The following is a 13,957-nucleotide window of genomic DNA, read 5'->3' as shown; positions in this document are numbered from 1 at the left end:
TCAAGCCCCTCTCCCACAATAAAAACCAACAGATTGCCCACTCAGGAAAAAAAACTACAAGAACATCAGACCCCAAATCCCCAACCTCTCCCTTGCAAAAAAAAACAACACATTGCCCAACTGGAACCCCAACCTGCCAATCAGCAACAAGGAAGAAAACTGAAAACTGAAGGAGAGCAATTTAAACTACAGTCCAACAATCACATAAATTTCAGAAACATCCTCTTGCCAGAACCAAGGAGAGCAGCCATTCAAATTCAGTCTTTCTGCGAAGAGCGAATGCTATGCCACTGACCTACAGCCTTCCGAACGCCATTGACCCAGCTACAACCACTGTCAACCCATGGCATTCATGGAGAGCAGCTGCCGACCTCCTCCACATTCACTTGGATGCTTCAATCTTCCTAGACGCTTCAAAATGAAGTCAATCATGGCCCTGGGTTTTCTGCACGAGGCAACCCATGCTCATGGTCCTCTCCAGAGACAACAGAGTGCCAGATCTTTTGATCAAACTCCAAACTGAACGTCATGGGCTCCAACAGTCTCCTAAACAATTAAGACGAAAAGAACAAGCAGAAGGCATAGAAAACATGAAATAATTGAAGAGATTGGCTATCTGGAAGATGTTGCCCGAGGAATCATTGGATGCTGGCGCCATCTTGACTGGAAGTGTTTACTTATTCCACCTTAAATATATCTAACGACCTTGGGCAGAGAATTGACCCGCCTTATTTTGTTGACATGTTCCCTTGTTTGTGACTCTCCCATGAGTGGACATATTTCAACATTTATGCTGTCAAGCCCCCTTAGGATCTTGTACATTTAAATGAGGTCACCCCCTAATGCTTATTAACTCCAAAGATTGACAACTGAACTGTATAGTCTCTCTTGAAAGGACAACCTACTCCTCCCAGAAATTAGCCTGATAAATGTTCTTGGGACTACCTCCACTGCTACTCTATCCTTTACACAAAGTACATTCAAGATGCTGTGGTCCACTCAACATGTACAAACAAGCTGGAGGAACTCAGCAGGTCGGGCAGCATTCATGGAAACGAGCAGTCAGTGTTTCAAGCCGAGACCCTTCATCAGGGGCGAAACTAGGCAAAATATTCAACATGTAACCTCAAAAGCATCCTAAACAAGTACAACAAAACCTCTCTATTCAGACCTCTTTGCTATAAGGGCTAACAATTGAATAGGCAGTTGCAATAACAACACACACAAAATGCTGGTGGAACACAGCAGGCCAGGCAGTATCTATAGGGAGAAGCGTTGTCCACGTTTCGGGCCGAGACCCTTCGTCAGGACTAACTGAAAAGAAAGATAGTAAGAGATTTGAAAGTAGTGGGGGGAGGGGGAAATGCAAAATGATAGGAGAAGACCGGAGGGGCTGGGATGAAGCTAAGAGCTGGAAAGGTGATTGGCGAAAGTGATACAGATCTGGAGAAGGGAAAGGATCATGGGACAGGAGGCCTCGGGAGAAAGAAAGAGGGGGGAGGAACACCAGAGGGAGATGGAGAACAGGCAAACAACTAAATATGTCAGGGATGGGGTAAGAAGGGGAGGAGGGGCATTAACTGAAGTTAGAGAAGTCAATATTCATGCCATCAGGTTGGAGGCTACCCAGCCGGTATATAAGGTGTTGTTCCTCCAACCTGAGTTTGGATTCATTTTGACAATAGGGGAGGCCATGGATAGACATATCAGAATGGGAATGGGACGTGGAATTAAAATGTGTGGCCACTGGGAGATCCTGCTTTTTCTGGCCGACCGAGCGTAGGTGTTCAGTGAAACGGTCTCCCAGTCTGCGTCGGGTCTCACTAATATATAAAAGGCCACACCGGGAGCACCGGACGCAGTATACCACACCAGCCGACTCACAGGTGAAGTGTCACCTCACCTGGAAGAACTGTCTGGGGCCCTGAATGGTGGTGAGGGAGGAAGTGTAAGGGCAGGTATAGCACTTGTTCTGTTTACAAACCTTCCATGGCCTCCTCTATTGTCAAAATGAATCCAAGCTCAGGTTGGAGGAACAACACCTTATATACCGGCTGAGTAGCCTCCAACCTGATGGCATGATCATTGACTTCTCTAACTTCCGTTAATGCCCCTCGTCCCCTTCTTACCCCATCCCTGACATATTTAGTTGTTTGCCTGTTCCCCATCTCCCTCTGGTGTTCCTCCCCCCACTTTCTTTCTCCCGAGGCCTCCCGTCCCATGATCCTTTCCCTTCTCCAGCTCTGTATCACTTTTGCCAATCACCTTTCCAGCTCTTAGCTTCATCCCACCCCCTCCGGTCTTCTCCTATCATTTCGCATTTCCCCCTCCCCCCATTACTTTCAAATCTCTTATTATCTTTCCTTTCAGTTAGTCCTGACCAAGGGTCTCTGCCCGAAACGTCAACAGCACTTCTCCCTATAGATGCTGCCTGGCCTGCTGTGTTCCACCAGCATTTTGTGTGTGTTGTTGTTTGAATTTCCAGCATCTGCAGATCTCCTCGTGTAGGCAGTTGCAACAAGTAGTTTTAGTAATTATTGCACTGGAGTATCTTAATCCCTTCAGGTTTGACTCATTTGTAGTTTCTCTCCATTTAGATGATAGTCAGACTTTGGGACTGTTCCTACAATGTGGTGGAAGCAATATCCTTCAATATTTTTAAAGCAGGAATGTTATTCTTAATAAGCAAAGACATGATAGATCATTGGTAGACAAAAATAAATTAAGCATACAGTCAGATTTGCCATAATCTTATTAAGTGATGGAGTCAACTCATAGGTTTTGGTGGCCTGCTCTTGCTACTAATTTGTATGATGAAGAAGCAGGCTATTTCAGATCTGAATCAGTTTTATTATCAGTGACATTTGTTGTTTTGCAGCAGCGGTACAGTGCAATGCATAAAAATTTCTATAAGTTACAATAAGAAATATAAAAAATAAAGTTGTGCAAAAAGAGAGCAACATAGTGAGGTAATGTTCATGAACCATTCAGAAATATAATGGCAGAGGGGAGGAAGCTGTTCCAAAAACATTGTGTATCTACCATCAGGCTCCTATACCTCCTCCCCAATGGTAGTAATGAAAAGAGGACATGTCCCGGGTGGTGGGGTCCTTAATGATGGATGCTGCCTATCTAAGGCATTGCTTTTGAAAATGTCTTCAAGGCAGTACCCATGATGCAGCTGGCTGAGTGTACAATCCCCTTCAGATTTTTCCAAACCTGTTCATTAGTCTCTCCATACCAGACCGTTTTACAACCAGTCAGAACAGTCTCTATAGTACATCTGTATAAATTTGTTAGGTTCTTTGGTGACATACCAAATCTCCTCAAACTCTTAATGAAATTTAGCTGTTGGCTTTCCTTCTTCATCTTCACAGCAATGCATTCTAACTGGTTGCATTGCCATCTGGTAAGGAGGCATCAGTGCACAGGATTGGTAAAAGATACAGAGGTCGAGTATGATGTCATGAAAAACCAGTCATCATCGATCTGATCGGTGAGAAGCATTGAAAGAGCTGTTATTGCGCTGCTGAATTGTTAAAAAATGATTAGTAGAAAAAAGAAAATTGATTATGTTCAATCTGAAACATAAATTAAGCTGTCTAAGGTAAGCTTCAAAGGCATGAGGTGTGAGTTGACTATGATAGATTGGGAAACTACATTAGAAGGTTTGATGGGTAACATTTAAAGAATGCATAATTTACGTCCCTTTTAAGACAAAACTAAAATTGAACATGAGAAGTAGCATACCCTTGAATTCGAGATAATTAAAGTTACATTGATCAAAACAAAATGTTTTAACATTCCCAAAGTAGCAGAAAGACTGAGGAGTAGGAATATTTCAGAATTCAGCAAAAGGAAAGCAGGACATTAGGATGGAAGACGAGAGTTTGGCAAGAAATATAGAAGTTGTACATACAAAAAGATTAGTTGAGGTTAATGTAGTTCGATTAAGGACTGAGATACAGAAATAGAGAAATGACAAAAAACCTAAACAAGTGATTTGTCGTCATAAAATAAGACAGAAAAAAGTCTTGTAAATTATGTAGAATTTCTTGATAATCTATATTTAGACTGAGATGGAAGAAGTATTCATCTTCCAGGCTTGCATAGATTCCATTAACTTTCCATAGATTGGAAAGTAACAAATGCATTCCCCTTAATGAAGAAAGAGGGGAGAGAAGCGACACGAGTCATTGAAAGTGGGCATGCGGGTACAGCAGACGGTGAAAAAGGCGAATGGTATGTTGGCATTCATAGCAAGAGAATTCGAGTACGGGAGCAGGGAGGTTCTACTGCAGTTGTACAAGGCCTTGGTGAGACCACACCTGGAGATTTGTGTTCAGTTTTGGTCCCCTAATCTGAGGAAAGACATTCTTGCCATAGAGGGAGTACAAAGAAGGTTCACCAGATTGATTCCTGGGATGGCAGGACTTTCATATGAAGAAAGACTGGATCTACTAGGCTTATACTCGCTAGAATTTAGAAGATTGAGGGGGGATCTTATTGAAACGTATAAAATTCTAAAGGGATCGGACAGGCTAGTTGGGGAAGTCCAGAACGAGGGATAAAGGGGAAGCCTTTTAGGACCGCGATGAGGAAAAACTTCTTCACAAAGAGAGTGGTGAATCTGTGGAATTCTCTGCCACAGGAAACAGTTGAGGCCGGTTCATTGACTATATTTAAGAGGGAGTTAGAGATGGCCCTTGTGGCTAAAGGGATCAGGGGTATGGAGAGAAAGCAGGTACAGGGCTCTGAGTTGGATGATCAGCCATGATCGTACTGAATGGCAGTGCAGGCTCGAAGGGCCGAAGGGCCTACTCCTGCACCTATTTTTTATGTTTCTATGTCTCTAATCCATGATGTAACCAGTCAGTATACTCTCCACCAAACATCTATGAAAATCTGTAAAAGTTTCGGATGACATGCTGAATCTTCACAAATTCTTAAATAGTAGAGATGCTGCTATGCTTTCTTCATAATGGCACTTACATGCTGGATTTATGTGTGGATTTATGAAAGTCAAATCAGGTTTGACAGGGACAGTACAGTGGTGCAGCTGAAAGAGCTCGTACCTCACAGCTCCAGTGTTCACCCTGATCTCATATGTTGCCTGTGTGGAGCTGGCAGGTCTGGGATCATTTGGTTCTATCTTTCCCCCACCCCAGTACACCAGTTTCTTCTTGTGTTCCAAAGATGTACAAGTTTGTATTCTATTTAACCCCCATAAATTGTTCATAGTTTTTAGGAGAATTATAGGATCTGAATTTCTGAATTTAGTGCATATGGCGTTAGCAATAAAACAATGTTTTAGAATGAGAATTGGTTAACATATAGAAATTCAAATTAGGGATAAATGGATCACTTTTGGGTTAGGTAGTTGTAACAAATGGGCCAAAATGTGGAGAGGGGTTTGGCCCCATTTGAAACTATGCATATCAATGATTTTTATGGAGGAATTAAGTGGCTGGGCAAGGTATCTATCCAGGCCCAGCAGTCCATAGAGGAAACAGACAGGTTTAGGCCTTTATTACAAGAAGATTTGAGTATTTGTTGAGACATGTCTTGTACCAGTTATAGCCCTAAGGATGGATATATATTTTGGTGAAGGATTTCCATATTGATTCTTGGAGTAATGTGTTTTGTATTTTGAAAAGAGATTAAGCAAAGTCAATCTATAGTCTCTTGATTTAAAGAAGAATGGGGTGAAACATCCAAAATTCCTAAGGCTTGTGAGGTTATATGGCTTCCCAAGTTGGTTCACTGAGAACTGTGGGTCTCAAAATAAATGGTTAGCCATTCAAGAAGAGATGGGGAAAAAATCTATCCAAGAAGTCTGTTGAGACTCTGTTGCTCAATGTATTCAACACAGAGGTCAGTTTTTTTAAGATAATAAGGAAATCAAGCAAGATGGGTTCAGTGCAGGAAAATGATCCAGAAGTAAAAACTCATGCATGGATTTTTTGAAAGATGGCATGGGAAAGAGAAACAAAATAGATAACTTCTATTCATTATGATCTGATGATTAATATTTATTTGTAATTCTAAATCAAAAATGGCCATTACAATTTATTTATGCGACTCAAGTATTTATTTAATTAACTGCAATGATGTTAGTAATTTGTTTTTTTACTGGAATACAAAAATATTTTTCTTTAATACTTTATGCAGCATTGGATGATTTGATTCTAAATACTTGCACTGGGGGAGTACATTATTTCTTCCAAAAATAATGGTTCCATTTGAAATCTGCTGTTATGATTTTGGAAGCTTTTTTTCCCACCCATAATATTAATTTCTTGGATTTCTGGATAACTGGCTTACAAAAAACTAGAATCCACTTTGAAAAGAATGTTGAGTAATGAGGTTGTATTGGTAAAATGTGTTTAATAGTTACTAACCTACTTAATTGGTTTTGAGCTTAGCCCATTAAGTTGATTTTGTCTCCAAAGTTAACATGCATACATGTTTTAGCAAAGAAATTCTGTGTTTGCTACCAGAAAATTAGGTCATCTTTATTGTTTGGTCTTCTCCAAATTATTAAAAATCATTTGAAATAACATGAATTAACCCATTTGAAAATTGATTCTGTGATTATAATACTATGAAATGCGTAAGTTTCCGCTGAGACGTTTTAAAATATAATGGGTTTTACCTTCTTATTGTTTCAAAGTCTTGGATATTTCACCTTTCGTTAATGATATAAAAATCATTATTAACATGTTTGTAATGTAACTAATAATTTTGGCTTACTCTTCGTGATTTGCTGTCTGAAATGTTATAAATGTAATTTGTTTTGTAATGATCTGTACTGCTGGAATCCATTGAATTGAATAGGACTTTAGAAAAAAATCAATGTTCATGCTTCAGATCATTGGATATTTGCAATAATCTTTCATTGAGGTCATTAGCAAGTATGATTACTTTGCTGCACTCAGCAAGTTTAGTGCCAAATAAACTATTGTGCAGCATGATAACCTTCTATCCAAGATCGAATGAGTAGCCTTTTTACTACTTTTATGTCAGTGTTTAATCCTAGTATCTATCAAAGTTAATTTCCTTTTTCTCTTTAGGCATGTGGGCCAGCCTGCGCTCCAGTAGTCGCTTCAATGCCCAGTTTTCAACTACTGATGTAGGCGCAAGGTTAGCTGGAAAGGAATCCCCTGTGACAGCAGGCTGTGACAATTCTCTGCAGAACCAGCTCCTCAAGCACCAAGCAGCACTATATCTGTTTGGGGAAAAATCTCAGCTAAGAGTAAGTTGAAACTGGATTCCGTTCAAATTCTTTAATTATTTCCATACAGAATTTAATTTTCTATTGTATTTCACTTTTCATTCTGATTAGATCACCTGCAAAATTATAAACATAATTTGCAAACAAAAACTAATCCATTATTAGCTTAATTTATTTACAGAATTTGTCACATTTATGTATTCATGTTATTCTTGCATTAGATTGCAAACACTAAAATACTGCTAGTGTAAATTTTATACACTGTATGATTTTCAAAATGCTAAAGAGAAAACAAAAGTAGAATTTGAAAAATGTTTTAATCTTTTCATTTTGAATAAATAAAAGGATGGGTGACGAGATGTATCTGTGAAAAACCTAGTAGCTATTTCTCATAAGATTCTCAAGAAATGCTTTTGAGAATTAGAGTACTTGTTATTTGGAACCTTTCTTACAAGCTAGCTGCTAACTGCCAAAAATCTCGACTATTTCTTCTTAAAGGTCCTTCTCTATTGATGTTACTTTACTCCATTTCTCCTTCCACTTTTTACAGTTGTCCAATCTTGTACTCTGCAACAACTACATAAAAGTATGCCCATACCATATTTATAATTGAATCAAGTTTATTTCATTTTCAGCAATGTTAACAAGATTTTTATTTTCAGGGCTTTAAACTTGACCTTGCTCTTAACTGTGAGCTCATACCTGTGGATTATGTCGATGTTCGACAGGTGAAAGCTAGTTTCAAAAAGCTAATGAGGGCATGTGTGCCCAGTACTGTCCCTGTTGACACAGACATGACTTTGTACAAGCTTCTTGGAGAATCAGAATGGCTGCTGCAGGTATATAATTTATTTTGTGCTAGTTATTTAAAATTAATTTTTATTTAATTCCTTAGCACTGAAGAGAGTGAAGATTATAGTGAAATTTTGAGAAAATAATTTTTTTCTCCTATTTTTCTTCCTCCTCAGGAATGAGGACAGGTAACAGGAACAAAATTCAATAAATATTATAGAATTACATCTTTTAAGTTCTGAAAATGTTACATTTTATGTGCACATTGTGGTATATATTGTATTTCTTACCACATAACGTCTGTAATTGAAAATGTTGTTTTAATTCTCTACCAGCAAAGGCTCTTGTAATTAGAATTTTGAGTTATTAACTAAAATCAAAACATGAATGTTTTTATATAATATCCAATACCAAAGAAGGCATATGGTGCTTTCATTAATCGTGAGATTGAGTTTAAGAGTTTAAGAGCCGAGAGGTAATGTTGCAGCTCTATAGGACCCTGGATAGACCCCACAGAGTACTGTGCTCAGTTCTGGTCACCTCACTACAGGAAGGATGTGAAAACCATAGAAAGGGTGCAGAGGAGATGTTGCCTGGATCAGGGAGCATGCCTTATAAGAATAGGTTGAGTGAACTCGGCCTTTTCTCACTGGAGTGACGGAAGATGAGAGGTGACCTGATAGAGGTGTACAAGATAATGAGAGACATTGATTGTGTGGATAGTCAGAGCCTTTTTCCCAGGGCTAAAATGGCTAGCACGAGAGGGCATAGTTTTAAGGTGCTGGGGAGTAGGTACAGAGGAGATGTCAGGGATAAGTCTTTTATGCAGAGAGTGGTGAGTGCGTGGAATGGGCTGCCAGTGGCGGTGGTGGAGGGGGAAACGATAGGGTCTTCTAAGAGACTCCTGGATGGGTACATGGAGCTTAGAAAAATAGGGGACTGTGGGTAAGCATAGGTAGTTCTAAGGTAAGGACATGTTCGGCACAGCTTTGTGGACTGAAGGGCCTGTATTGTGCTGTAGGTTTTCTCTGTTTCTAACGAACTATAAACAAAAGATGGGAATTGTTTTACTTGAGTATGAGCATATCTGAGAAATTCATTCATCCTAGCAAGGTTATTAGTTCTTTCCTTTCAGTTTATAAATTTAATTGAATGTGCTCATTAGGATGATGGTAAGGTGTGTTAATGAATGAGTGAATTTTTAGTTATGAAGATACAAAGCAATATTATGTATTTTTCTCTATTTTGATATGACTATGAAAGATATATGGCCCAAACACTGGTAAATGAGACTAGCTCATGTAGTCCTGTTGGTTGGCATGGATGAGTTGGGCCAAAGAGCCTATTTCCATGCAGTATAACTTTGTGACTATTATTACTAAGTCAAAGTATTTGAGGCTTGTTACTGATGGACAAATGTCAGCTAATACATTAACAAGATGATACAAATGTATTGATAAAGCAAGAAAATGTGTAGGCTAATTGCATTTGCATTATATTAATAATGTGTAGTGTTTAGTAAATCAAAGTCATTTTGCCAGAGTTCTAGTAGTATTTGTTCCTTTTTCTCAGATACATAGAATACTGCAACTGGCTGTGGTGATAGCAGAACTTCTTGATAGTGGTTCCTCAGTAATGGTAAGCCTGGAAGATGGTATGGACATTACAACACAGGTAATTCTATGAAATAATTATCTACAGTGAACCTGTGGAACATTTGCATTTTTAAAATTTCCAATACATTATAAATTGAATCAACTCTATTTTATGCTTAAATCTTGGAGAACTCGCCATCAAAACGTTGATTCAACATATGATCAAATTAGATTAGTTTAATGTCATATCCATTGAAATTTCTTGTTTACGTGGTTCAGGGTAAATGGTATATATTGTAATAATAAATACAACAATACATACAGACGAATGGACCAGAACAGATTGCCACAAAGGTTGGAGTGCAGACTGAAGTATTGAGAAAAGAAATGCTAAAATGACAATAATGGAATATCCATGAGATATAGAAATAAGAGTGTGAGAATGAGGAAAAGGGTGTGAAAGAGTTGATTGGTTTATACATTCAATAGCAGTGGGGAAGAAGCTTTTCTTACGTCGGGACATCCACGCTTTGAAAAAGTAATTAGATATTTTGCATTTCTCTTCACCTTTTTTGAGTGAGACTATTTCATTAAAATAAGACTAACTAATTAAGCGTATTACATTCTAGTGCAGCTCTGAATTAAATTTACTCATTTGCATATTATGCTTTTCAAAGTATTGAGAATGAATATTCCAACATCTAGACAAGAGCTTCTGATATTTACCATTGCTTTGCTGCAGAAAGGCAATGTCAGCAGTTTGCCCATCCAAGTGTTACAGACATGTATTCATTACACAGCCACATTGGTTTAAATTATTATGTTAATTACTTAAGGTGAAATATACAAACATACATGTTGAAATACTTTTTAGCAATATAAATGATGTATTGGAGGTACAAATATTTCATTCATTTGCTCAAACTTTTCTATCCTCAAAAGCTCAAGAGCTTAACATCCAAGGATACACACTCTATCGAAAGAACAGGCAGATAGGCAGGGGGTGAGGGTTAAAAAAAAAAGAAATCAAATCCTTAGAAAAGGTGACACAGGATCAGAAGATGTAGGTAGAGTTAAGAAACTGCAAGGGTAAAAAGACTCTGATGGAAGTTATATATAGGCCTCTGAAAAGTAGCAAAGATGTGGGCTATAAAATACAATGGGAAACAGAAAAGGTATGTAATAACGGCAATGTTGGAATAATAATGAGAGATTTCAATATGCAGATAGATTGGAAAAATCTGGTGGATGCTGGATCCCAAGATGGAGTAATTTGTAGAATGCTTACAAGATGGCTGTTTAGAGCAGTTTGTGGTTGAACCTACCAGGGGAATGGCAGTTCTGCACTGGGTGTTATGTAATGACCCAGATTTGTTCAGGAAGCTTAAGGTAAAGGAACCATAAGGAGGCAGTGAACATAATATGATAGAGTTCCCCTTGCAGTTTGAGAAGGAGAAACTAAAATTGGATATATCAGTAAAAGAGTGGAGCCAAAGGAACTACATACACCTGAGTGAGGAGCTGGCCAAAGTTGATAGGAAGGGAATACTAGCAGGGATGACAGCAGAGTAGCAGTTGGTGGTGCTTCTGGGAGAAATTGGGAAAATGTGGGAAAGATAATTCCAAAGATGATGAAGTATTCTCAAGAGAGGATAAGGCAACCGTGGCTGAGAAGGGAAATCAAAGACAGCGTCAAAGCAAAAGAGACGTTATACGATATAGCAAAAATTAGCGGAAAGGTAAAGATTTGGGAAGCTTTTAAAAACCAACAGAAGACAATTAAAAAGCCATAAAGAGAGAAAAGGCGGCAGGGGAGCTTCATAACCTTGGTCATTGCGAGGACTGGGCCTCTGGCCGAGCTGTCACCTATTTGCAGCCGCCCAGGAGGGAGGCATTAGAGTCGATGCACTCCACCAGAGTCCTGGGGGGAGTATGGCGTGACATCCGAGCTGGAGACGCTGCTGTACTCTGGTGTTCGCTCAGCAAAAGCAAGCTGTATTGCATTCGTCTGCCGACTGCTGTAATATTCATGGACTCAGGGTCTTGGACTATAAATATAAATTTTTGTGACTATATTTTATTGATATCTTATATGTGCTGTATGTACCTTGTGCTGTGTATGACTGTTGATAGTGTGTTTTGCACCTCGGCCTGGAGCAACATTGTTTCATTTTGCTGTATTCATGGTTATTCATTGTTGATTGAATGACAATTAAACTTGAAATGAATTGAACTAAAATGAAAACAAATCTCAGGGTTGCATATGGTGACTTACATGTACTAATTATAATAAATTTACTTTGAACTCGGTTGTTGAAAAGATGTTGGAGTCTATTATTAAGGATGAAGTTTTGGGGTACTTGTAGGCACATGATTAAGTAGGCCAAAGTCAACATGGTTTTCTAAAGGAGAAACCTTGTCAGACAAATCTTTTGGAATTCTATGAGGAATAATAGGATAGACAAAGAAGAGTCCGTGAAGGTTGTTTATTTGGAATTTCAGAAGGCTTTTAACTAGGTGCTGCACATGAGGCTGCTTAACAAAATAAGAGCCCATGATAATACAGAAAAGTTACTGGATTGGATAGAGGATTGGCTGGTTGGCAGAAGGCAAAGAGTGGGAAATAAAGGGGGCATTTTCTGGCTGGCTGCTGGTGACTAGTGGTGTGCTACAGGTTCAGTATTGGGACCGCTTCTTTTCACATTCTTTGTTAATAACTTGGATGAAGAAATTCATGGCTTTGGGCCAAGTTTCTGGATGATGTTAAGACAGGTGGAAGGACAGGCAATGTTGAGGAAGCAGGGTGTCTGTAGAAGTACTTAGACAGGTAGGGGGAATGGGCAAAGAAGTGGCGGATGGAATATAATGCAGGAAAATGCACGGTCGTGCACTTCAGCAAGAGGAATAAAAGAGTGAACTATTTTCTAAATGGGGGGAAATCCATAAATCAGAGGTGCAGAGGAACTTGAGAGTCCATGTGCACAATTCTCAAAATGTTAACTTGCTGGTTGAGTAGATGTTAAGAAAGGAAAATGCAATGTTAACATTCATTGTAAGAGAACTAGAATGCAAAAGCAAGGATATAATGCTGAGGTTTTAAAAGGCATTGCTGAGCAATTTTGGGTCCATTAACTAAGAAAAGACATGCTGGCATTGGATGAAGTTCAGGAGAATGATCCCAGGAATGAAAGGGTTAACATGTGAGGAGCATTTGATGGTTATGGGGCTGTGCTTACTGGAGTTTAGAAGAATTGGGGGGGGGGTCTCATTGAAACCTATTGAATATTGAAAGGTTTGGATAGAGTGGATATGGAGAGGATGGTTCCCATAGTGAGGAGTCTAAGACTAAGAGGCACAGCCTCAGAATTGTGGGACATCCATTTAGAGCACAGATGAGGGAGGGAAGATTTCTTTAGCCAGAGGGTGGTGAATCTGTGGAGTTCTTTTTCACAGACAGTTGTGCAGGCCAATTCATTGGGTATATTTAAGGTAGAGGTTGATATGTTCTTGATTAATCAGGGTGTCAAAGGTTACTGGGAAAAGGCAGGACAACAGGGTTGAAAGGGATAATAAATCAGCAGTGTTGGAGCACTGGATGGCCTGAATGGCTTAATTCTGCTTCTAGGTCTTATGGCCTTTTCTGTTCTGTCACTGATGGTAATATTTTAGTATTTTCTTAGCTACGATGAATTCGTATTTCTAGCAGAAATTGTAACCCCGAGGAATTTATATAAATGACAACTCTTCAAACTGGATCATGATAACAGATGTAGATTAATTGATCCTGAACTTATGATGGAAGTTCTTAATACACAACCAACTGCAGACAGTGGTCATTTCTGAATCTTTATTACTTAGTCTGTATAAGATGTTGGAGAAATATTATCATTATCATCTGTAATTTGTATTTTTATATCACATGACCATTTGTAAATTACCCAGAAAATTGTCTGCTCATGCACTCTAATTATTTTAGTTTACATGGGTGCAGTAAAACTCTGTTGCGTGCATAATGAAATTATACACATAAAGTAAAATCTTTACCTATTTGTTTACTTTATGATTTTCAATTTGCTGTTGTATTTGCATTAGAGAACACTTTTTTTAATGTTGCTGTTGTGATGTATCATTCAGGTGATTTGTCCACAACAGGCAAAAATCCATTAGGCTGCTTCTGTGTCTGCAGGAAAGTACAGCCCTGTAATGGGAGCTATTTTTACAGACATTTTGAGCCATTACTTTTCCATCCACTGATTTATTTCCTTTCAGAAGCATCCATTTTTTAACCTTGAATCACTTGGAGGAATTCCTCTTAATTCTACTGCCTTTTGAATTT

At 38.7% G+C, this 13,957-nt stretch overlaps 1 protein-coding gene across 4 annotated transcripts in view; it reads left to right on the top strand.

Moving 5' to 3' along the window:
- The window catches only part of sbf2 (SET binding factor 2), a 507,247-nt gene that overhangs the window by 464,040 nt on the left and 29,250 nt on the right, over positions 1-13,957 (top strand). For all 4 annotated transcript variants that reach the window (XM_059975882.1, XM_059975881.1, XM_059975879.1 and 1 more), the window contains 3 exons: positions 7,074-7,255; positions 7,897-8,073; positions 9,599-9,700. In XM_059975882.1, the coding sequence (XP_059831865.1) occupies positions 7,074-7,255; positions 7,897-8,073; positions 9,599-9,700 (461 nt within the window). The remainder of the gene's footprint in view (positions 1-7,073; positions 7,256-7,896; positions 8,074-9,598; positions 9,701-13,957) is intronic.

This window comes from Hypanus sabinus, chromosome 7, assembly GCF_030144855.1.
Source record: "Hypanus sabinus isolate sHypSab1 chromosome 7, sHypSab1.hap1, whole genome shotgun sequence".
NCBI lineage: Eukaryota > Metazoa > Chordata > Chondrichthyes > Myliobatiformes > Dasyatidae > Hypanus > Hypanus sabinus.
Note: the sequence above shows the minus strand (reverse complement) of the source record. Positions and strands in the feature narration are given on the sequence as shown.